The sequence below is a fragment of the Microtus pennsylvanicus genome, chromosome 3 (genome assembly GCF_037038515.1).
Source record: "Microtus pennsylvanicus isolate mMicPen1 chromosome 3, mMicPen1.hap1, whole genome shotgun sequence".
Lineage (NCBI taxonomy): Eukaryota > Metazoa > Chordata > Mammalia > Rodentia > Cricetidae > Microtus > Microtus pennsylvanicus.
The window spans coordinates 105,703,055-105,727,053 of NC_134581.1; the positions used below are offsets into that span (position 1 = coordinate 105,703,055).

Consider the following 23,999-nt stretch of genomic DNA (forward strand, 5'->3'; position numbering starts at 1 on the left):
TCTCTGTCCTGTGAGCGCTCTACTCTATGTCCTGTGAGCGCTCTACTCTCTGTCCTGTGAGCGCTCTACTCTATGTCCTGTGAGCGCTCTACTCTATGTCGTGTGAGTGCTCTACTCTATGTCCTGTGAGCGTTCTACTCTATGTCCTGTGAGTGCTCTACTCTATGTCCTGTGAGCGCTCTACTCTATGTCCTGTGAGCGCTCTACTCTATGTCCTGTGAGCGCTCTACTCTATGTCCTGTGAGCGCTCTACTCTATGTCCTGTGAGCGCTCTACTCAATGACGTGTGAGCGCTCTACTCTATGTCCTGTGAGCGCTCTACTCTATGTCCTGTGAGCGCTCTACTCAATGACGTGTGAGCGCTCTACTCTATGTCCTGTGAGCGCTCTACTCAATGACGTGTGAGCGCTCTACTCTATGTCCTGTGAGCGCTCTACTCTATGTCCTGTGAGCGTTCTACTCTATGTCCTGTGAGCGCTCTACTCTATGTCCTGTGAGCGCTCTACTCTATGTCCTGTGAGCGCTCTACTCTATGTCCTGTGAGCGCTCTACTCTATGTCCTGTGAGCGCTCTACTCTATGTCCAGTGAGCGCTCTACTCTCTGTCCTGTGAGTGCTCTACTCTAAGTCCTGTGAGCGCTCTACTCTCTGTCCTGTGAGCGCTCTACTCAATGACGTGTGAGCGCTCTACTCTATGTCCTCTGAGCGGTCTACTCTATGTCCTGTGAGCGCTCTACTCTATGTCCTGTGAGCGCTCTACTCTATGTCGTGTGAGCGCTCTACTCTATGTCGTTTGAGCGCTCTACTCAATGACGTGTGAGCGCTCTACTCTATGTCCTGTGAGCGCTCTACTCTACCTCCTGTGAGCGCTCTACTCTATGTCCTGTGAGCGCTCTACTCAATGTCCTGTGAGCGCTCTACTCTATGTCGTTTGAGCGCTCTACTCAATGACGTGTGAGCGCTCTACTCTATGTCCTGTGAGCGCTCTACTCAATGACGTGTGAGCGCTCTACTCTATGTCCTGTGAGGGCTCTACTCTATGTCCTGTGAGCGCTCTACTCTATGTCCTGTGAGCACTCTACTCTATGTCCTGTGAGCGCTCTACTCAATGACGTGTGAGCGCTCTACTCTATGTCCTGTGAGCACTCTACTCTATGTCCTGTGAGCGCTCTACTCTATGTCCTGTGAGCGCTCTACTCTATGTCCTGTGAGCACTCTACTCTATGTCCTGTGAGCGCTCTACTCTATGTCCTGTGAGCGCTCTACTCTATGTTGTTTGAGCGCTCTACTCAATGACGTGTGAGCGCTCTACTCTCTGTCCTCTGAGCGCTCTACTCAATGACGTGTGAGCCCTCTACTCTATGTCCTGTGAGGGCTCTACTCTATGTCCTGTGAGCGCTCTACTCTATGTCCTGTGAGCGCTCTACTCTATGTCCTGTGAGCGCTCTACTCAATGACGTGTGAGCGCTCTAGTCTATGTCCTGTGAGCGCTCTACTCTATGTCCTGTGAGCGCTCTACTCTATGTCCTGTGAGCGCTCTACTCTATGTCGTTTGAGCGCTCTACTCAATGACGTGTGAGCGCTCTACTCTATGTCCTGTGAGCGCTCTACTCAAAGACGTGTGAGCGCTCTACTCTATGTCCTGTGAGCGCTCTACTCTATGTCCTGTGAGCACTCTACTCTATGTCCTGTGAGCGCTCTACTCTATGTCCTGTGAGCGCTCTACTCTATGTCCTGTGAGCGCTCTACTCTATGTCCTGTGAGCACTCTACTCTATGTCCTGTGAGCGCTCTACTCTATGTCCTGTGAGCGCTCTACTCAATGACGTGTGAGCGCTCTACTCTATGTCCTGTGAGCGCTCTACTCTATGTCCTGTGAGCGCTCTACTCTATGTCCTGTGAGCGCTCTACTCTATGTCCTGTGAGCGCTCTACTCTATGTCGTGTGAGCGCTCTACTCTATTTCGTTTGAGCGCTCTACTCAATGACGTGTGAGCGCTCTACTCTATGTCCTGTGAGCGCTCTACTCAATGACGTGTGAGCGCTCTACTCAATGACGTGTGAGCGCTCTACTCTATGTCCTGTGAGGGCTCTACTCTATGTCCTGTGAGCACTCTACTCTATGTCGTTTGAGCGCTCTACTCAATGACGTGTGAGCGCTCTACTCTATGTCCTGTGAGCGCTCTACTCAATGACGTGTGAGCGCTCTACTCTATGTCCTGTGAGCGCTCTACTCTATGTCCTGTGAGCGTTCTACTCTATGTTCTGTGAGCGATCTACTCTATGTCGTGTGAGCGCTCTACTCTATGTCCTGTGAGCGCTCTACTCAATGACGTGTGAGCGCTCTACTCTATGTCCTGTGAGGGCTCTACTCTATGTCCTGTGAGCATTCTACTCTATGTCCTGTGAGCGCTATACTCTATGTCCTGTGAGCGCTCTACTCTATGTCCTGTGAGCGCTCTACTCAATGTCCTGTGAGCGCTCTACTCTATGTCCTGTGAGCGCTCTACTCTATGTCCTGTGAGCGCTCTACTCAATGACGTGTGAGCGCTCTACTCTATGTCCTGTGAGCGCTCTACTCTATGTCCTGTGAGCGCTCTACTCAATGACGTGTGAGCGCTCTACTCTATGTCCTGTGAGGGCTCTACTCTATGTCCTGTGAGCGCTCTACCATATGTCCTGTGAGCGCTCTACTCAATGTCCTGTGAGCGCTCTACTCTATGTCCTGTGAGCGCTCTACTCTATGTCCTGTGAGCGCTCTACTCAATGACGTGTGAGCGCTCTACTCTATGTCCTGTGAGGGCTCTACTCTATGTCCTGTGAGCGCTCTACCATATGTCCTGTGAGCGCTCTACTCTATGTCCTGTGAGCGCTCTACTCAATGACGTGTGAGCGCTCTACTCTATGTCCTGTGAGCGCTCTACTCTATGTCCTGTGAGCGCTGTACTCTATGTCCTGTGAGCGCTCTACTCTATGTCGTTTGAGCGCTCTACTCAATGACGTGTGAGCGCTCTACTCTATGTCCTGTGAGCGCTCTACTCAATGACGTGTGAGCGCTCTACTCTATGTCCTGTGAGCGCTCTACTCTATGTCCTGTGAGTACTCTACTCTATGTCCTGTGAGCACTCTACTCTATGTCCTGTGAGCGCTCTACTCTATGTCCTGTGAGCGCTCTACTCTATGTCCTGTGAGCACTCTACTCTATGTCCTGTGAGCGCTCTACTCTATTTCCTGGGAGCGCTCTACTCAATGACGTGTGAGCGCTCTACTCTATGTCCTGTGAGCGCTCTACTCTATGTCCTGTGAGCGCTCTACTCTATGTCCTGTGAGCGCTCTACTCTATGTCCTGTGAGCGCTCTACTCTATGTCGTGTGAGCGCTCTACTCTATGTCGTTTGAGCGCTCTACTCTATGTCCTGTGAGCGCTCTACTCTATGTCCTGTGAGCGCTCTACTCAATGACGTGTGAGCGCTCTACTCAATGACGTGTGAGCGCTCTACTCTATGTCCTGTGAGGGCTCTACTCTATGTCCTGTGAGCACTCTACTCTATGTCGTTTGAGCGCTCTACTCAATGACGTTTGAGCGCTCTACTCTATGTCCTGTGAGCGCTCTACTCAATGACGTGTGAGCGCTCTACTCTATGTCCTGTGAGCGCTCTACTCTATGTCCTGTGAGCGTTCTACTCTATGTCCTGTGAGCGCTCTACTCTATGTCGTGTGAGCGCTCTACTCTATGTCCTGTGAGCGCTCTACTCAATGACGTGTGAGCGCTCTACTCTATGTCCTGTGAGGGCTCTACTCTATGTCCTGTGAGCGTTCTACTCTATGTCCTGTGAGCGTTCTACTCTATGTCCTGTGAGCGCTCTACTCTATGTCCTGTGAGCGCTCTACTCTATGTCCTGTGAGCGCTCTACTCTATGTCCTGTGAGCGCTCTACTCTATGTCCTGTGAGCGCTCTACTCTATGTCCTGTGAGCGCTCTACTCAATGACGTGTGAGCGCTCTACTCTATGTCCTGTGAGCACTCTACTCTATGTCCTGTGAGCGCTCTACTCTATGTCCTGTGAGCGGTCTACTCTATGTCCTGTGAGCCCTCTACTCTATGTCGTGTGAGCGCTCTACTCTATGTCCTGTGAGCGCTCTACTCTATGTCCTGTGAGCGCTCTACTCTCTGTCGTGTGAGCGCTCTACTCTCTGTCCTGTGAGCGGTCTACTCTATGTTCTGTGAGCCCTCTACTCTATGTCGTGTGAGTGCTCTACTCTCTGTCCTGTGAGCGCTCTACTCTATGTCCTGTGAGCGCTCTACTCTATGTCCTGTGAGCGCTCTACTCTCTGTCCTGTGAGCGCTCTACTCTCTGTCCTGTGAGCGGTCTACTCTATGTCCTGTGAGCCCTCTACTCTATGTCGTGTGAGCGCTCTACTCTATGTCCTGTGAGCGCTCTACTCTATGTCCTGTGAGCGCTCTACTCTATGTCCTGTGAGCGCTCTATTCTATGTTCTGTGAGCGCTCTACTCTATGACGTGTGAGGGCTCTACTCTATGTCCTGTGAGCGCTCTACTCTATGTCGTGTGAGCGCTCTACTCTATGTCGTGTGAGCGCTCTACTCAATGACGTGTGAGCGCTCTACTCTATGTCCTGTGAGCGCTGTACTCAATGACGTGTGAGCGCTCTACTCTGTCGTGTGAGCGCTCTACTCTATGTCCTGTGAGCGCTGTACTCAATGACGTGTGGAGTGTTCTACTCTGCTCTAGGCATGGCAGGGAAACTAAAGCAATCTTTGGAAAGACGGTTAACCTTAAAGGCAAACAAATAAAATGTTAATTTTTAAACTTATGTGTAAAATGGGGTTTCATTGCAAATACATCAATATTTAGCATTTCATTTTTAAAAAACTCTTATTTTATAAAAGGCCCCGAGAATATGCCCTCACATTGACACAAGGTAATGTTTTCCTAACTATACCACAGACATCCACTGGAGAATTGATCTAGTAAATTAAAGTTTTAAGATAGGTTTTTTCTGTTAGTAAAATTCCGCGAACAATGTCCCTTGCATCCCTGAGAAGATGTTGAGTGGTAGGACTCGGATTCTTAACCAAGGCCCAGTCCAGGTATCTGCACTAACTGGTTGCTGGAAGAAATTCATCAAGGGACCTCCAGAAAAGAAATATAGTCTTTGGAAAAACTCTAGAACTAAATAACTTTTTAAGAATTTGGCTTTCTTAACAAACCATCATGCATGTTAACTAACAAACTGGAAATTGTTCGAGCATGCTTCTCTGAGGTGAAATACACCTCAAAATGTTCTGAGCATTTGAAATAAAAGGAAATAAATACACATGCAATTTTTCATAGTTCACTTCTGTCATCAATTAACCTTAGAGATCTAAACCCTTTTGGAGATAATCTTATCTGTGTTCCCTAATGAGATGCAAATGACTTTCTGGCAGTATGAATTATGTCCTCAGAAATGAGACTGCTGACAGGAGAGAAGACCTCGTCCTGGGACATCTGTGCACAGTTAGTGTGGAGAGCACACTGGCGCACAATATTTTATATGTCTATTAATTAGCTTTAATACCCCATGATTATTGGATTTAGAGGAAATGAAACTCCCTTTCCGGATGTTATCCACTACCTTTGAAATGCTAAAGGGACAAGCTTTGAAACGAGGTTTGGGAACAGTCTTGAATAACTCCCCTCACCACAGCCATGCATCATTCAAATCAGCCATCTCTCTCAGCCCTTGCACAGCGGTGTGTCTTCTGCCTCTCATTCTCAACACTTGAAACTGCAGTATGACGTAGCCACCAGGCCACTCTCTTCATCTACGGAATATTTTTCCACAATAAAGTGGTTTTCCAGCTTTAATTGTCAAAATCTAATCCTCACAAACACCACTGGCATTTGGTTTTAAAAAATGAAAAACCATATCAAATTTGCCACTCTCTAAGCAGAGTTACAAGCATTCTCCAAGTCACTGACCATTGCAAAGTTTAAGGAGAATGCCCTGATAACTTTAACTGGAATACCAGGTGGAGAACAATCTATCATCCCAAGAAATGATAAAAGCCAGAATTACACAAGAGGAGACAGACACACACGACACAGAATGGGGTGATCCCTGCTCTCTGCCCTCCTCGCTGATTCTAAAGAGCTTTGAGAAGCACATTGCTTTAAAGTTACTATAGAACAAGTAATCAGCAAGCACATCCTTGAAGATAATTTAATGTTATACTCATTCATGTTCCACACAACCCTTGTTAATGCTTAATAGAAAAGAACTACTTTTATAAGCGTGTGCCCTCCACGCCATTCTAATCCTAACTCCCATCACTCCTGGGACTAAGTGCAAACTTCATTTTCTGTTTGCAGATATTTCAAAGTTATATGCAAACTTCAGTGTGCTTAATATTTAATAAAAGAAATTCCCTCCTATCTCTATGTGATATGAACAGAAGCAATAGCTAGTTAACTTAAGAAATAAAAATAAGCCTGGAGGAAGAATAGAATTACTTATGTGTATATAGGCATTGTATAAAAATAAATTTATATGACCTAAATTTTTTTAATCTAAAACTTTCTTTTTTTGTTCAAAGCTTATTAAGTGTCCTGTTCACAGTTGTTGGGACTCATGAGGCTGAAACCTTTCAGCTATGACTTTACTCTCTTAGTCTTTCTTGCCTGGGCCATTATGTGACATATTTTCTATTATTTCAAACATGAGTTTTTATTAAGATGAGTGAACACTCAAAGACACTTTATAGCAATCTGAGTGCAAAAACTTTAGTGATTATAATATTAGTTTATTGCAATCTCTCACCCCAATTTTCACATATCTAATAGCATCTGATAGTATTTATAAATGATTTGTTGTGAAACATGTCACATATACAAATATGAACATATACACAGCACATATGCACATCTAACGAGTAGTGTGAGATGGCAGAGCACACTGTGTAAGTTGCTATGACAAATGCCTGGCAAGAAGCAACTCAAAGGAGAAAAGGTTAACTTTGGTTGTGGTTCAAGAGATGTTATCTTTCATGGCAGAGTAGATGTATCGGGGGACCTACCCCTGCCTACGGCAATGGGATTCTGCTCACCCACCACCAGCTAGAGTCTGCTCATCCACTTTAAGATACCCACTTGCCCACTTTAAATCCTTTCCCATTTTAAATTTGGGCTCTCATTCTTATTTCTTTCTTTTTTTGTTTTTTCAAGACAGGGTTTCTCTGTGGTTTTGGAGCCTGTCCTGGAACTAGCTCTTGTAGACCAGGCTGGTCTCGAACTCACAGAGATCCACCTGCCTCTGCCTCCCAAGTGCTGGGATTAAAGGAGTGAGCCACCACCGCCCGGCTCATTCTTATTTCTTGCTGTTGAGCTTTTGGAGTTCTTTATATATTCTGGATATCAATCCCTAGTCAGGTATACAGTCTGCCATCTTTTCTCCCATCCTATAGGCTGTCTCCCTCTGTGGACTATCTTGTTCAACACAGTCACCCATGTCTATTTTCACATGGTTTCCTATACTTTAGGAACCTTGTCCCCAAATGTCTGTGTGCATCACCATGTCATGAAACGTTTCTCTTATATTTTCTTCTATGTATTTTATAGCTTCCATTCTTTGATCCACTTCAACTGTTTCCTCTTTAATTGGTGAGAGCTACGTCTCTAGTTTTAATATGCTGCAGTAAACATCCAACTTTCTTAGCAGTGTTTATTAAAAAGAATATTCAGCGGGTGGTGGTGACGCACGCCTTTAATCCCAGTACTCAGGAGGCAGAGGCATGCGGATCTCTCTGAGTTTGAGACCAGTCTGGTCTACAGAGTGAGTTCCAGGACAGCCAGGACTGTTACCCACAGAGAAACACTGACTAAAACAAACAAACAAACAAAAAAAAGTCCTTATCCAATCCATGTTTCTACGAATGTATCACTGTGATCACTACTGAAAACCAGCGGTTGTAGGCGTGTGGGCTTGTTTCTGGGCCTCTGTTGCATCAGCCTCTATCTGGTTTTATGTCAGTACCATGCTGCTTTAAGTATAGATATTTGCAGAATGACTTAAAGTTAGTCGGCATAATGACCTTTGCTTTGTTCTTTTTGCCTCAAATTGCTTGGCATATTGGGAGGTTTTTATGATCCCATATAAACTTTACATGAACATTGTTATTGATATTCTGATGGGAGCTACATTAAGTCTCTTCGGGTTGTATGTATTTTTGCTTTTGAACAAAATTGCTTATTTCAACCCATGAGAACAGGAGGTCTTTTCATGGGTCCTTTTTAATTTCTTCTCTCTCCCTTCCTCCTTCCCCTTCATCCTCCTCTTCTCAGTCTCTTTCTTTTCTTCCTCCTTCAAATTCTTGGCTATGTCTTCAGCATGTTTTCATTTCTTTGTGATTTCTCCTCCTCCTTTTCCTTCTTTATGTTAGGGATTGAAACCAGCAAGCCAATGCTTGGTCAGCACTCTCTCGCTCAACTACCAAGCAGCCAAGAGTTCCCTCAGCAATAGGCCATTCGGAACAATGTGGGCCTATTGCAGAACGTAGCGCTGTACTGATCTTGCTGGAATCAGCTCATGAACAGTTCTGCTTACCGAGGGCTGTAATTACACTCACCCTGAGAGCTTGGGGCTAGTCCCTTCACAGTAGCCACCATGTTGTGTTGATGGCCGCGGGAGGAGACTTCTTATGTTGGAAGATAAATGCTGGGGACAGAGCTGGAAGCATCTGAGACTCTCAGATGTCGAGGGCTGCAGTCTCCGGAGTAGGGCGCAGGCCTCTCTACCTCTTGTGGCCATCAGTCTCAGTCCTGCCTCTGTGCGCCCCATCTCTATGTAGGGCCTACAGTTTGGGCCATGTACTTCATCTTGTCTTGTCAGGCTAGACTCTGAACTCCAGGACAGTCTTGTGCTGACTGTAGAGCGCTTCTCCCCAGCAGGTGGCGGTGTGCTAACTACTCTGGAGCCCAAGGTGGAAGGAAGTGTGGTGGCCGCAACCACAAGCCTGACTCGGAGTGGCCCTTGAGTCTGCAAGGTCTGTGGAGGAGGGCAGGTGTGCACAGGCCTGCCCGCTTCAGAGCTGGGAGGAGACCTGGCAAGGGTGTGTGTTTATCCAGCTCTGGTTTTCACCTGGGGGAACCTGGTGCAGGCTTTCTGGAGTGCACCCTGGACTTCAGAAGTTTTGACACTGGCTATCTTTGAAGTTTCGCAGGACTCTTTGGACCCGCTAGAAGCTTAGAGCTTAGTTCTCCTTCAGGAGACGCTTCGCGCACAATTTTCACTCAGGGACTATTTTACAAACAAAGCTCACTGGGGACTTTGCCTTTGACACACACTTTTTTATTTTTGAGACAGGGTTTCTCTATAGATTTTGGTGTGCCTGTCCTGGAACTAGCTCTTGTAGACCAGGCTGGCCTCAAACTCACAGAGATCCTCCTTCCTCTTCCTCCCCAGTGCTGGGATTAAAGGCGTGTGCCACCACCACCCGGCAACACATACATTTTTAATGTATGTTTATCCTTTGAGATTTTATATATACATAAATTTATTTTGATCATATTCCTCACTCTGTGCTTCTCTAGCTCCTCCCAGATCTGCTTCTCTCCTTCCCTTCTTCTTCTTTTCCTCTTTTTCCTCCCTCTCCTTTCTGCCTCCCTCTCCCCACCCGTATGCAGCCTGCTGAAGGAACACAGACTCAGACTCACACAAATGATGCCTTGTGGTCACATGACTTCAAGGGAGTGCTTTCCCCTGTGTGATGCCAAGGAGTTACTTCATTTTCTCTGTTTTTAATGTAACAGAGCCAGGTTTCCGAGGGGGATCTTAGCATTATAGCTCCTGTCTGGAGCAAGTCCTCCTGGGTATATGCCACACATTGTCACCTCTGTGGTTGCCAGAGCGCAAGTCAGGAAGAAGCCTCACCCACACTTGCTTGTCTGTCACACACTCTGGGGTTCACCTCTTCTCTGGGCTTGCCATGTCTGTGGCATGTTCAGTGGCTGTGTTTGTAGAAACAGTTTTCTTTTAGAACAATAAACTATAGACCATAACAATGGATCCCTTTAGAGAACACTATTCAGATAGCTCAGTGGGGAAAGTGCTCGCCAATCCAGGTTCCACCCATGCACCATTTAAAAGCCAGGCTCAGGGGTGGCCATCTCTACAGCACTGGGGAGGCAGAGGCAGAGGACCCCTGGGGCTCATGAGCCAGCCAGTCTAACTTGAGTGAAAGAATCCATTTAAAAAATCTGTAATTCAGTGATATTGAGTAGTTTCCAGAGTTTTGCAACCTTTGCATATACAATTTTAGGACATTCTTTTCATTCCCAAGAAACATCCAGGAACTATTTTCCAAAGACCGTTTGGTTCCCTTGATTTGCCTTGGTGCTCTATCAGAGGTCAGCTGGCCAGAAACGCGGCTTTTACTTCTGACCATGGGTTTATACTTGAGCAGGGCCACACCGTCTTTGTGTCCATAGGTTTTCAGTAAGTTTCATTTTTAAGTCTAGCGTTTTAATTCTTTCTATTAGAAGGCACTTTCGTCATCTCTCGTCTTCATATTGTTGTATCTTCAGGATGATGATTCTTTATTCACAGAAGACCCTACAAGAGTTCAGAAGCATTTGGCTCAGCTTTGTTCTCATTCCTAATACATACAAAGGCATAAAAATTATATCCAGAGGGAAGGCAGAACGGAGCTCTGGTGCAGGGCTCTACATGACCCCATGGCGCTGCCCTGTGTGCTTTCGCAGACCATTGATGTAGCGCAAATTCTAATTTGTTTTGGTAATAAAAACCCGATGTCAGATATTAGGGGGTGAAAGCTGAAAAGATCAGAGAAGTAAAGGGACCAGCCACCAGAGAGACCTTTCACCTCTACCAAATCATCAGACCAAAGCAAGATCCTGTCTCTACAAATCCTCAGACTGAATCCTGCCTTATATCCCTCTCTCCGCCCAGCCATATCCCTTCCCATCTCCACCTCCCTAGTGTTGGGATCAAAGGTGTGAGCCACCATTGCTTTACCCTGTTTCTCTTTTAGACTGATTCAATCTCGTGTAGCCCAGAGTGGTCTTGAACTCACAGCAATTTGTCTGCCTCTCTCTCAAGTGCTGGGATTAAAGGTGTGTACCACCACTGCCTGGCCTCTATGGCTAACTAGTGTGGCTAGCTCTGCACTCTGACCTTAAGGTAAGCTTTATTTGTTAAAGCACAAACAAAATACCACCACACATCAGTTTCTAGAGTCCACGGCTCTCATTCCTAGTATGTCTTTATACCGCATATCAGTACCTGGAGTTCATGGCTTGCATCCCCGGTATGTCTTTATACCACACATCAGTATCTAGAGTTCATGGCTCGCATCCCTGATATGTCTTTATACCACACATCAGTATCTAGAGTTCACGGCTCGCATCCCTAGTATGTCTTTATACCACATGTCAGTATCTGGAGTTCACGGCTCACATCCCTGATATGTCTTTATACCACACATCAGTATCTAGAGTTCACAGCTCGCATTCCTGATTTGTCTTTATACTTTCATTTACAACCACCTTCCCCTTACCATCCTTTACTATGGAGGAAATGACTGTAAGTCCTTGCCATGCAGCCTCTCCTCAAAACTCAAAAGGCCACAAAACAGCCGTGACTGAAGAGGTCTCTGGGTTGGCTGTCTTTCCCAGGAGAAAAGGCAGAGGCTTGCTACAAAAAACAACTCCATTTTGCTGTTCATAGTTCTCCCTTATCCTCGCTCTTCTAGGTTGGAACATAGACTAGAAGCTGGAGCAACCATGTTGTCACCATTAGGTGACAAGAAGGAGGAAAGGGCTCCTGAACAACCCCACGGTAAAGTTAAAGGCAACAACATCTGCTCACTGGCAGCATTGACTGAGTGCTCTGTGAGTCAGGACTGCCCCCAAGAACACATGATGCATCATGTCGCCAGACCAAAGGTGCTGTTTACTGTAAAACCACCATTGTTCTCCTAGTCTACGTCCCATGAAGAATGAACAAGAGTTGACCATGATACAATAATGTGGTGTTTTCCCTCACATGGGCTGGAGTGATGGCTAGCTCTGTAGATACACATGGAAAACATGTTTTCTTGGCATCAGTGAAATAGAAAATGTTCTTCTTGGAACCATATGGCTGTGTGTGTATGGGGGAGGGGTCATGTACTCACAACTGTTTTTCCCTAAGTGGTATCATTTTATAATAAATAGATTGAGATTAACTGATGCATCCAAAGGCACAGAAGGATTTTGCTGAGAAAGCTAGGCTTTGCTCTAGGTCTGCAATCTGAGCAGACACCAGTGTCGGCAGGCTCCTGAGGCTGAGCCCAGCCCGGGATCTGGGCAGACTCGCTCCTGGCTTGTCTCCTCACTGCAGTACACTGACATTCCAGTGGAGTTCAGCATGAAGTGAGCTTTCTGAAGAGTGGAAGAAGAAACGGTAGGATAGAGGTGACATTGCTTCTTCTCCTCCTCAGCTACCAGTGACATCTCCATTAGCAGCCGAGACTCCTCCCTGGGTCCGGCTTCTACCAGCAGGACAGCTGATGATGCCGGGCCTTCTCCAGTAATCCTGGATTCTTCTCCTTTTGTCCTTTGTTAAGATGGGGTTCTCTTACATAGCCTAGGCTGGACTAGCACTCTCTGTGTAGCTTAGGATGACCTTGAACTCTGGATCCTGCCTCTACCTTCCAGTGCTGGGCATCAACTTCAAGACTCCATATGGCTAGGCAAGTACTCTGCCAACTGAACTCAGTCCCAAGCTTTGTGCCCCTCTACCTTGAGAACTGTAATGGCTTCCTCTTTTGCGATGTCTAGGTAGCCCTCCTTATGACTTTCCAACCGGCCTGTCACTTGAGTACCCAACTTTCTTTTTTTTAATGTATTTATTTGTACAGTATCCTGCCTGTAGGCCAGAGGAGTGCACGAGATCTCATTACAGATCGTTGTGAGTCACCACGTGGATGCTGGGAATTGAACTCAGTACCTCTGGAAGAGCAGTCAGTGCTCTTAACCACTGAGCCACCTCTCCAGCCCTGTGTACCCAACTTCCTATATTAAAATATCTCTGCCCCCTGAAACATTGAGGGGATTTTGTTTTCTTAGTAGAACCGAGTCTCAAGCACCAAGTCAGAGAAATTGAAATTCTGCCAGTGAGAACGGCAGGAACGCTGGCTCCCTAGCCACCCCAAGCACAGAGTAAATGGGGTGACAGTAACATAGAAGGGACAGTTATTCCCTTTGGAAAAGGTATCTGGCATGTACCCTAAGCAAATAGGGGTGCGGAAGGCCCAATGCTTCCCTCTCCTGGCTGTTATTTGAAGGCTCAAAGGTAAATCAGTTAGGGGAATGTGGCTAAAGCAAGTTAAGTTCTCTTCTCTGTCAGCTTTCTGTTGCTGTTTTAAAACACCAGGACCAAGGCACCTTATAGAGGAAAGTTTATTTGGATGTGTGGGTCCAGACAACCCGGCCTGGAGGCATGGCAGCAAGCAGCAGACACAGCAGCAGGAAGCTGAAAGCTCACGTCCTCAACTATGAGCTTGAAGCAGAGACAGAAAACTGGAAATGGTAGAGGCCTTTCCACTCTCAAGGCCGGCCCCCAGAGATGTACTTCCTCCAGCAAGGCCATTCCTCCTCACCCTCCCCAAAACAGTGCCAGCAGCTGAGGTCCAAGAGTTCAATACCTAAGCCTATGCAGACGTCTCATTCAAACCACACGATCCAGCTCCTCATTCTCCACACACCCACATGCCTGCTGCTTACACTGGGTGTGCAGACATCTTTTAGGGCAGGTTGCTGATTCATTGCAGCCTGCAAAAGACTTTGCCTCGCCCAGATGTGCTGAACTGGGAGGTGGATGCAGCAAGTAGATGAGATTTAGAAGGCCTCCTTCTGGTGGCACTGGAGCAAGTGGGGCTGTCAAGATTATCAGTGAGATTTAAAACCTGGCACAGTGGGGGAAGGTGTGAACGGAGGTGGGCAGCCAAGAGGAGCAGACATTTGGGAAGTACATGTTTTTTTGTTTTGTTTTTTCTGATAGGAAAACCTTGACCTTCCTTTGTGAGGTCACCTTTCCCCTGCTTTCTGCCTGCATGGTTTGGGTAAGGTTAACACAACTTTGTTCAGGGAGGAGGCATGGCCAAGGCAGAGGCTGTGCAAGAGGAAACTTCCCTCTCGTCTGTGCCGATGTGAGGATGTAGGTCTGGAACCTCTAGCTGCCATCCTGCCATCAGGAAAGGAGTGCAGCCAGGCTGTAGCCTAGGTTCAGGAAGCAGAGGTGAGAGAGAACCGCTGGATCACCAGGCCCCAACCCAGACTATCTCCTCGGAATTTCTGCTGTGCCTCCAAGAAAGTCCCATTCTCTAAGCCTATCTGAGAAAGTCCCATTCTCTAAGCCTATCTGAGATGCATTTTCTATCCTCTTTCTCTCTAGCACACTGAATAATTCTGTTTTCCTGAAGAGTAATTCATATGTTCATTTTCTCCCTCTCTTCTTTCTTTCTTCTGCAAAAAAAATTGGAATCACTATTAAATACATCTATGTATTCAACACATCTTGGCACAGAAAAGCACTTACATTTGTCAAACGGGGAACTTAAAATACCACTTGTATAAATGGAAGTCCCCTGTCGCTGCTGTATGCAGGCCAGGGATGGCACGGGGTGGTTTCAAAACTCCAAAGTCAGTATGCTTTCTTAATTTTCGTAGTACAGGGTGTTAGATACCTCACAACTTCAAATCAGATTGGCTATAGTGTACTATCCACACTGTCAGGAATTCAGGAATGATACTTAAAGGATTTTTTTTTCAAATCAAAACCAAAAAGGACTGGAAATGTAGTTCAGTTGGTAGAATCTTTGTCTAGCACATTCAAGGCTCAAGGTTCAATCCCCAACACTGAGAAAAACTAGGTATATAGTGGAGCATGCTGTGAACCAGCATTTTCAAGGTGGAAGCAGAAAGGTCAAAGTTCAAAGCTCAAGGTTATCCTCTCTACTTAGAGAGTTCAAGACTTAGGTAACAGGGGTGGAACAGAATGGAGTAGATGAGAAGAGAAAATGAACTCTCTTACTGAGTTGTTTGTAACTCACAAACATTTGTTTTAGTGTTTAACTAGTGGAGTTGACAAATGTGTGATTGTCACAGAGACTGGAGTGAGAAGCACCTAGGACATTAGCAAAGCTCACTTCTGGGTAAAGATGGTCAAGATGGGGTAAACAAGGAGACAGACTCAGCCTAATGGCTGGGACTTGGGAGGAGTAGGAGAGAAAGGGGAAAGCAGATGGGGCGCTCTCCCCTGTGGCTGCTGACTGAGTTGCTTTGCCCATGCCCCCTTCTAAGAGATGGAAACTTCTGACCTTGTGAGTGAACACTTTCCTTCTTAAGTTGTTTCCCTGGGTGTTTTTGTCAAAGTGACAGGAATCCGACAGGTACACAAAGTAGTGTTTCTCTCTGCCCTGGCAGTCGGGTTCCCTTTAGGAGATACTGTAATCTCATAGCACAGTGGACAGCTGGTGCCTCCTCTCACAAACGCCTCAGGGCGTGGTCAGGGCATGAGCATCAGCACAGCCTCCCTACTTGTCTGCTGCCTCCATCTGGCCTCCTCGTGATTCATGCTTGCTTATGATTCAGCCTTAAAGGAGATGGTTACTGTGTTCATGAAGTTGACCAACAATCTGAAATTTTCTAAAGGTTGGGGAGCAACTGATTTCTTCATCTTAAAGCGGATGTTCCTGAGACTTTCCAGTGAACGCCTTCAGTTCTGTGAAATCAAAATCAGCCACAGAGTTCTAGAGTAGGGATGTTCTGTTTCAACCTCAACCACTCCCCCAACTTTCTTGGGTGACAAAACACAGTCATGTGCATATGCAATGGCCAGTGTGGATAAGATGATGAAAACTGTCCCTGCCTTTAGCCCCCATCATGGAAGAGTCTGCTGTCTGTGCGCCCGTCCCCTCTCCCACGTTCTCTTCAGATCTCGTTCTAAGGCTAGAGACTGAGGGTCGGAGGGAAGTTCCCAATGCTGTATTTCTTTCTCCTCAGCTATGCTGTTTTTATCCGTTCTTTCTCCTCTTCTTAGAGGCGGGGTCTCACTTGTAGCCCTGGCTGTCCTGGAACTCACTCTCTCTAGCTCACAGAGATCCACCTGCCTCCCAAGTGCTGGGATTAAGGACGTGCACCACTACACCCAGTTATTATTGTTTCTTATTGGTGCTGATTTTGTTCTCCACCCAATCTTCCAGATTCTTTGGGACAGGACCACATAAGACATCCATTTTACTAGGGTTCCATTGATAAAGCTAGTAAAAATAGCGGTATCATATACGTCCATTTTGGATGAGGGAAAAGGACATGGACCTCAACAACATAATTAGGAGGGCAGGAGATCTGAGAGTACCGAGGCTCTGCAGAAGGCTGTGTAAACATACACAATCAGGTGTGTTTCCTGCTCCGTGTTCATACAGTCTGTGACCAGATGCCATGTGTCAGGCCATACAAATACCACAGTGCCTAGTGGGTGTTATGCATTTATCATTTTATCATTTTATTTTTGTGCATGACAGTCATGTATATGTACTTGCATGTGTGTACATGTGATGTGTATGTGGGTATGTGTGTATGTGTGCATGTGTGTAATCCAGACAATGACCTCAGATATTCCCTATCCATTTTTTGAAAGATAGGATCCCTCCCTGGCCTGGAGCACACCAATTTAGCTAGATTGGCTGTCTCTGCCTTCTGAGAACCGGTGTCAGTGGCATACACCCCCACTCCCAGATGTTCACGTGAGTGCTGAGGACTGAAATGTCCACCCTCTTGCCATAGCCACTTTGCTAACCTAGCTATCTCCCTAGGCCTATATATTCGAGCATATGGAATCCTAGCTTTTTAAGTGGATGGAGCAACGCTGAAAAGAGATGAGTGTGCATTTTACTCCCATCTAAAGCTCCCTGCACAACATGGTTTCCTGGGGGTTGATGAGAGGGCTCAGCAGCTACAAGAGTGGTTGGTACTCACTGCCCTTCGGTCCCACATCAACCTGTGACTCGATCTCCATGGCGTCTTCCAGCCTTGGCAGGCACCAGCACCCACACATACACATAATTAAAAAGCACAAAATAAATCTTTAAAAATAATAATTTTGTGCATATGTACCCATTGCTGTTAACATTGGTTATCCTAACTGTAATACCGCAACGATAACATTGGTGACCGACAATATGGACTCCATACAAGAAAACCACGTCTGAATGTTTTAACTATTTTTTTTACACATGAAATTACACACAATACAAAATACTCGTGTTACAAGTTGAATCTTTACATTCGTGGGTTCAGGACGGCAATGCAGGCAACACCAGCACCTCACTTGGTGACTCATTTCATTGGGCTGAACACAACGCCAAGAAGGAATTATTTGCCTACATTACTTTTGTGTCTCTGAATTTACAAAAAGAAAGAAAAATGACTCCTGCCTTCTCTGTTGTGTATCAGGATGACAAGCAATGTCAGCAATGAAGTAGTCTGGCATTTCTATCAATGGGAGTTTGTGTCCCAATGGCTCTTACGTTGTAAATCTGAGGCTCTGCTAAGTGTGTCTATCAAATTGTCATTATCTCAGCTTTCGGGAAATTACATCATCTTTGGTAATAGGCTGCCCACAAACAGAAACTGTAGATTACCCCCCCCAAGAATCCTGTATTTTAATGAATAGCTGAATAAATACACATTAATTATGAAATTCACATTAAGATAGAAGAAAAACCAGCCATTCTGTTTGCGTTGCCTCTTCAGTGGAACAACTGGACAGCTGCTACAAATTGCGCTGTTTGTGTGAGGGTGAGAAGAAGCTGAATCACGGGGCTGCAACTGGGAAATCCTGCAGCTCTGTGCAGTAATCTGGAGGAGCCACAAAAAAATGCGTGTTTATATACACACCGTTTTCCCTCTCTTTCTGCATGGAGAAACATTGTTTTGTATAATGGGGAAACACACAGCAGAACACATGCTACAGGGACCGGTACAGTATGCACAGCAGAATAATCAAATAAGACACAAGAACCATGGGCTTAATAAAGAATTCAGAGCTGAAAAACACGGCAACGACAGGGCGGGATGGAAACCTGGAATGCTTTCACGGAGGTTTCAGAATAGAAATTCATCTAGCAAGCCTCTTGGTAGTTTTTAAAAGTTTCCACTCCATCACTACGGTTTAAGTGTAGAGCTAAAAATAAACCATTGTATTATACAAAACTTTGTATATTAGCATACAAAAGGTAACAATTTACTTTTTGTATAAAATATAACCTTTCGATAGTATATTTATTTCACATATGTATAAATATAATCCAAAGAATATGTTTTAAGTATTTCTACCAAAATATTCTTTACAAAAGTTTACAAAAACAAGTAACTTATTAATATTTACAAATCAGCACGGGAAAGATTCTGGGCCAGCGCTATTGGTGCAGTGGATTGGGAGGTGAGAGCCCAAAGGCATCGTGAAGTCTAGAAGAGGGCTATACAGAGCTTTAAAAAAATGTGTTCCTTTTCTGAACAGATTCGTGAAGATTTGGTGCCTCAAACAACTTGAGTTAAACCACACTTGATGTTTAAGTGTGTGACTGTCTAGCTCAAAGGTCACGGGTAGCCTTCGATTCTCTGGCTTTAGGCTAGTGGTGGGGTATTTTAGAGCCTTCGGACCTGTACACCTCCTCCACTCTGCAGTGGACATAGATGTGGACACTGGGCTCCCGTGACCCAAAAGAACTCAGCCCCGAGGGAGGAAAGCTGGATAAGAAGGGCCCAGGCAACATATGGCAAAACTTCCCTGCGTCGTGGAGAGTGGCTACGCGCGGCCGACACTGGGCTCAGCTGTCCGCCCAAGTCCAAGTGCTATGTCCAAGGAAGGCTCTGTTGTCTCAGTTATGATTTCTTCTACACTCTGTGAAAAGGCTCTGTGCCAATCAATCCTCATACCCTTCTCCTGTTCCCTATCTCCAATCCAAATAGGACGCTCTAATCTCACTCCAATTCAAACCTTCATTCCTTACAAACAAGTCTCAGGCTACCAAAAAAATAGGAGGTCAAGGCTCAATTTCATCCTGCTTGGGCACAACCGTGGGCATCAATCATAGTTAGGAACATCTCTGGTTACTTGTGGCCATGTTTGTCTCCTACATGGCAAAATTCAATTTTTTAAGTGAAATTTGATGTAGGCAGTTGTGCACTGATACTTTGGGGTGATGCTACAAGTCTTGGTTACCTATAAAAATCAGCAGGGAAGCCCCATGCAAGCTGTAAGTCCTGCATTCCTGTTTTATCACAAGACACAGCATCCCACCAAAATACAAAACACGTGGGAAAACTACAAAATGAGGACCGCAGCTAGGGAAGAAATCATCTAATCTGCTGGGTGGCTTCTTGGTTCTCTACTGCTCTCTTAGTTACTCCAAACCACCATATAACATGTCAATCTTTCCTGCAAGTTTTAGGATAAGTAAAAGAAAAGATAGTGGAGAAACCTAAGCGTCCTTATCTACCAGAGCAGATGGCAGTCTACTGCCTGTTGCTTAGAACTAACACCTGTCTGCCATACGGGATTGAAACAAGTCTCAAGTTCCTCTGTGTTTCCTTCACCGAGAAAAGGAACTTGGGAAGACCGTTTGACATAATTAACCACACACCAACATCACAGTTGTGTTTGGATAAACTGGACATCGTGTCCTGACGCTCAGGCAGGGAAAAGTCATCCCAATGTTTTAATATCAGGTACGGGATTTTTGAAGCAAGAACGAACCAGCATGTTCATCACCGTGGTTACTGTCAGCTTTCCGTTTGGATGCCTGAGTTCACTCGGATGCATTACAGGGTCCTTGGCAGTTACTGCCTGGAGCCTGCGAACCGCACCGCCATCCTTTTCTCTTAGGAATTGCTCCCCAGGATCTCATCAAGGTTGATGTCTTTCATCCAGTCGTCATTGCCAGGCTCTGTCTTCAATAAAGAGTCGATGAAATCAGCATCACTATTTAGGGCAGGGCCCATGCTGTCAGTCTGTTGACTGAGAAAGTCAAAAGCTAAATCGCTGCTATGGTCAGTGCCTTGAAAAGCCCTGGAACTTTGGTTGGATGAAGGAAAAGTGTTGGGCGTCAGGGATGGTGGCTGGCTGGTGCCTGTCCGTGCCTGATTCAATCCTGTGCCTGATGGATTCATATTAGGCACACTCTGCGAGCTCAGCTGGTTAGGTCTGAGGTTCAAACCCCTGAGTGGACCCAGAGTTTGCCCATTTAGTGCCTGATTCATTTGGTTCATAGGTCTCATTTGTACTGCTGGCGTTAACTGGCTAGGGGGCGCCACTGCCCTCTGGGAAAATGGCTGGTTCCCCACTCCTGCTTGCAAGGACTGGTTTGGGGTATAGGCTGCAGGTGTACCTCCTGTTGGGAAGCGGACTCCTGTGGATTTGAGGGCTTCCTGTTGTTTCGCGGTTACATCTTGAGAAGCCCAGTTTGTTGCTGTTGTGTTGGATGTGATCATGACGGTGGATGACCTCTGGGCTGGCATGCCTGCTAAACTGTGGGGCAAACTTGGCCTCAGTTGTTGTGAACTGCCAACAGCTCCGGCTGCAAAGGTGGCCACACTGTTCCCGTTATTTGCCCCTAAGGGAGACGGCCGTGGCATCAGGGGGTTGTTCTGATTGGTTATCAGTGGAGTCGTGTTTCTCTGTTGGGTCAGCTGATTCATTGCTGGAGTGACGTTGTAGGTGCCGGGCTGGGTACAAGGCAGGTTTCCATACACTCCCATGCTCTGAACTGCTGTGGACAACAGCGGCACTCTCATCCCATGGGATGTCGACGGCATGAGGCTGGAGTTTGGCGTCAGAAGGGTGTGTGTTGAGACCGGGTTTGTCAAAGTCTGGTTAGAGTTTATATTCACCGTAGATGCGCCACCTAAGACAGAGACGAGAATTACACTCATTCATGCTATGATGGTGCCCCCTTACTGCAGCTGACAAGAACTTATTGGTTACTAAATACCATATGACGTATAGTGCATAGAAAGAACAGATGAGATCTGGGAGAGCATTTCCCTGGGTCACTTACACACTACAGAAAGAAGACTGAGATTGAATGTTTCTTTTTTATAGTTTTTATTTTATTTGCCTTCTGAAGTCATTGAAGTGATATTCAATCTTTCATTCCGAATTACTTTTATTATGTTCCAAGTGAGAAGACCACAACTTTGATTACTAGCTACCATGAAATCCAGGCCACTCTTCACTCCATGGTTCAAATGAGCAGGTGCATGTGGGGGTAAATCCTATTCGTGGCTACTACACTAATACTCCTAACCTGTGACCTGGAAAATCGTGTCGAATTCTTTATGTGCATCATCCTTATTTAAGAAGCTGCTATGAGTGGCTTTCCTGCACCCAGAAGGCAAACTAAATCTCATCTCTAAGCATCTGGAATCTGATGTCCTTGTGCTCTGGTGATCTTTTCCGTCTGAGAAGTTATTACTGCACTGCTACTGAACACCCCACCAGCCACCCTTGCTCACCAGTCTCCTGTCCCAGGATGTCTCCTAGCCCCGTAATCCTTATATTTTCTTCAGGTTCAGACCAAGCCTGAAGCTCTTATTTGGAGATTTCCCTAATATCCTAGCCTCATTTCTTTGGATGCCACTTTTGGTTTGATTCTTCCCTGGAGCACTGGGGCAATCCACCAAGCCTCAGAGGAACTGCCAGGTAAACTGTCAACAATTGATTGAATGGGGGGCAGATCTGGATCCCAGGATGCTGGACAAGGTGGCTCCATACAACAGACAGTGACTAACAGATGCACTGAAATATCCCTGGCTTGCTAAGGTTGAAGTCACCCTGAAAAATCAGCTTGCAAGGCAAAGCTGGAGGAAAAAGCTACCAGAGATGGCAAATTGCACAAGGTAGGCATTTCCTCTTGTTTTGTTTGCAGGCCTTATTCCAGGTCTAGTGATGACAGGGTTGGTGCACAACTGAATTTTGAATGATATAATAAAGGAGACAGAAGGAAGGATGAAACCCAGAGAAATTACCCTCGCAAAGACACTGAAACAGAGCCACGCACACAGCGATGAACTAGGAGCTGTGTGAAGAGAATGCCCACAGGTGACCACTTAGGATTCCCTGCTGGTTTGATGTATAAACCCGAAAGACAAGGCCAAGCCACTGTAGCTTCCCTCTTCTCCGCTTTTCTCCTCAACTAGACCCCCAGGGCAGGAGGAGTCTCTTTCTCTACTGTGCACTGAGTATAAGAAGTTGCCAAGTTGGAGGTGCAACTCAACGAGGGAAGCACATGCCGAACACAAGCAAGACCCTGGACTCAATCTCTGTCTCCACCAAAAGAATTATTTCTGGACTGATGTTAAAATGTAAAGCGATACAAAAGAGTTTGTTTTGTTTTGTTGTTGCTTGTTTTAGTCTCAGAAGGCACATGATGTAAAATGTCCCAGAGGGGACTCTTGCCCACTTGGGGTTGGCAGGGGCATGCAAAGACTTTTCGCAGGAAATGCACACATTTTATTTGGAAGGAGCTATTGGGTGGGTGTCCTTGCCCATCGCAATCTCCCTCTGAGACTCAGTGTTGATGTGTACTGCAGTGTGTTTGTGTGAGAAAGCACACACCCTGAGCTTTCCTGCTGCTGGAAAGCCCGCAAGAATACATTCTGCCTTGGTGAAAATGAGCTGGCAGGGGTCCTAGAAGACTGCTTTACAAGGGGGCGTGGCTCCCGCAGGAGGCTCCTCTCCTTTCCACCTTTCCTCTCCCTGCCTGCAAAATGGACACACAACTTCCTGATGTGGTGGCTACAGGGCAGCCCTTAGGCTGGAAACCACAAGCTAAGGAAGCAGAAGAAGCTGGCCTCTGGCGACACTGTGGAGATAGCTGTCAGTTCTGGACTCCCATCCAAGAGATTCTTTTACAGGAGTGGGAAAAGAAACCTTAAACACCTACCTAAAAACTTGTATACTATTTCAAGTCTCGCAGGTTCTCTAAAGCCTGTTGTTTGCCCAGGAGGCCAACTCCATGGCAGAGCTACACTGTTTCTGAGCACAACCAAACTGAGAACTCAGTCCTTGCTGTTAAACAAAATCATCTCAAATCTCAGTGGAGAGAGACAAGCTGCTGCATTTTCAGACATTTGAAAGAATTATGGAAACGTATTTAGCGTATCTGCAACAGGACAGGAGGTGGCAATAGGAGTGCCCACAGCCTCTTGCTGTCTGGAGAATATTCTTGATGAGTTCTTGGACAGATGGAGACATGGAAAGAAAAAAAAAAGTTGAGAAACTGAAGAGACTAACTTAATGTAGCAAGAGAGATCAGAGTTCTCCACAGCAGGGACTGGAGTAGTTGCTGGAAAGAAGGGAGCACAAAGAGCATGGGCCGGGTTTGGGGAAGGTTCTTTGGGGTTCAAAGAACTTCTGAAGAGAGATTTTTTTTTTTACCTCAAGTACCTGTCCTATTCATGAGAAAGAGAGTAAGTAAAAAGTTCTAATTTGTGACTTGAACAGAAATACAAACCTCCCTTTTCTTTATAAAAATGTAATTTGCTTTTTAATTTTTCTTGTTGACAGGGTGATTTGTCTCTCGTGGAGAATACTTGGAGGGGACAGGTTAAGGGGGAGATTGAGGAAAGATGAGGTTTTATGCAAGTTCCAGGTGGTATTCCGAAAAGGAGCTCTTTCTACCTAACTTTATTCTGCCTGGGTCAAGGTCAACATGAGGAGGAGGAGGAGTGAACACAGGAATTAGAAAACCTTCAGGATTTTAAATTCTCACAAATAATTGGGGGAGTAGTGAATATGTGGACACAGACACAGAGAGTAGTAAACACATGAGCACAGACATGGAGAGTTGTGGACATATGAGCACAGACACGGAGAGTAGTGGACACGTGAGCACAGACATGGAGAACAGTGGACACGTGAGCACAGACACGGAGAGTA

General features: G+C 46.0%; 1 protein-coding gene across 1 annotated transcript in view; it reads right to left on the reverse strand.

The window, feature by feature from the left end:
• Positions 1–17,259: 17,259 nt before the first annotated feature.
• The window catches only part of Maml2 (mastermind like transcriptional coactivator 2), a 325,655-nt gene continuing 318,915 nt past the window's right edge, over positions 17,260–23,999 (reverse strand). Inside the window, exon 5 of the mRNA XM_075966824.1 lies at positions 17,260–20,964. Coding sequence (XP_075822939.1) covers positions 19,943–20,964 — 1,022 coding nt within the window. The 3' untranslated portion in view covers positions 17,260–19,942. The remainder of the gene's footprint in view (positions 20,965–23,999) is intronic.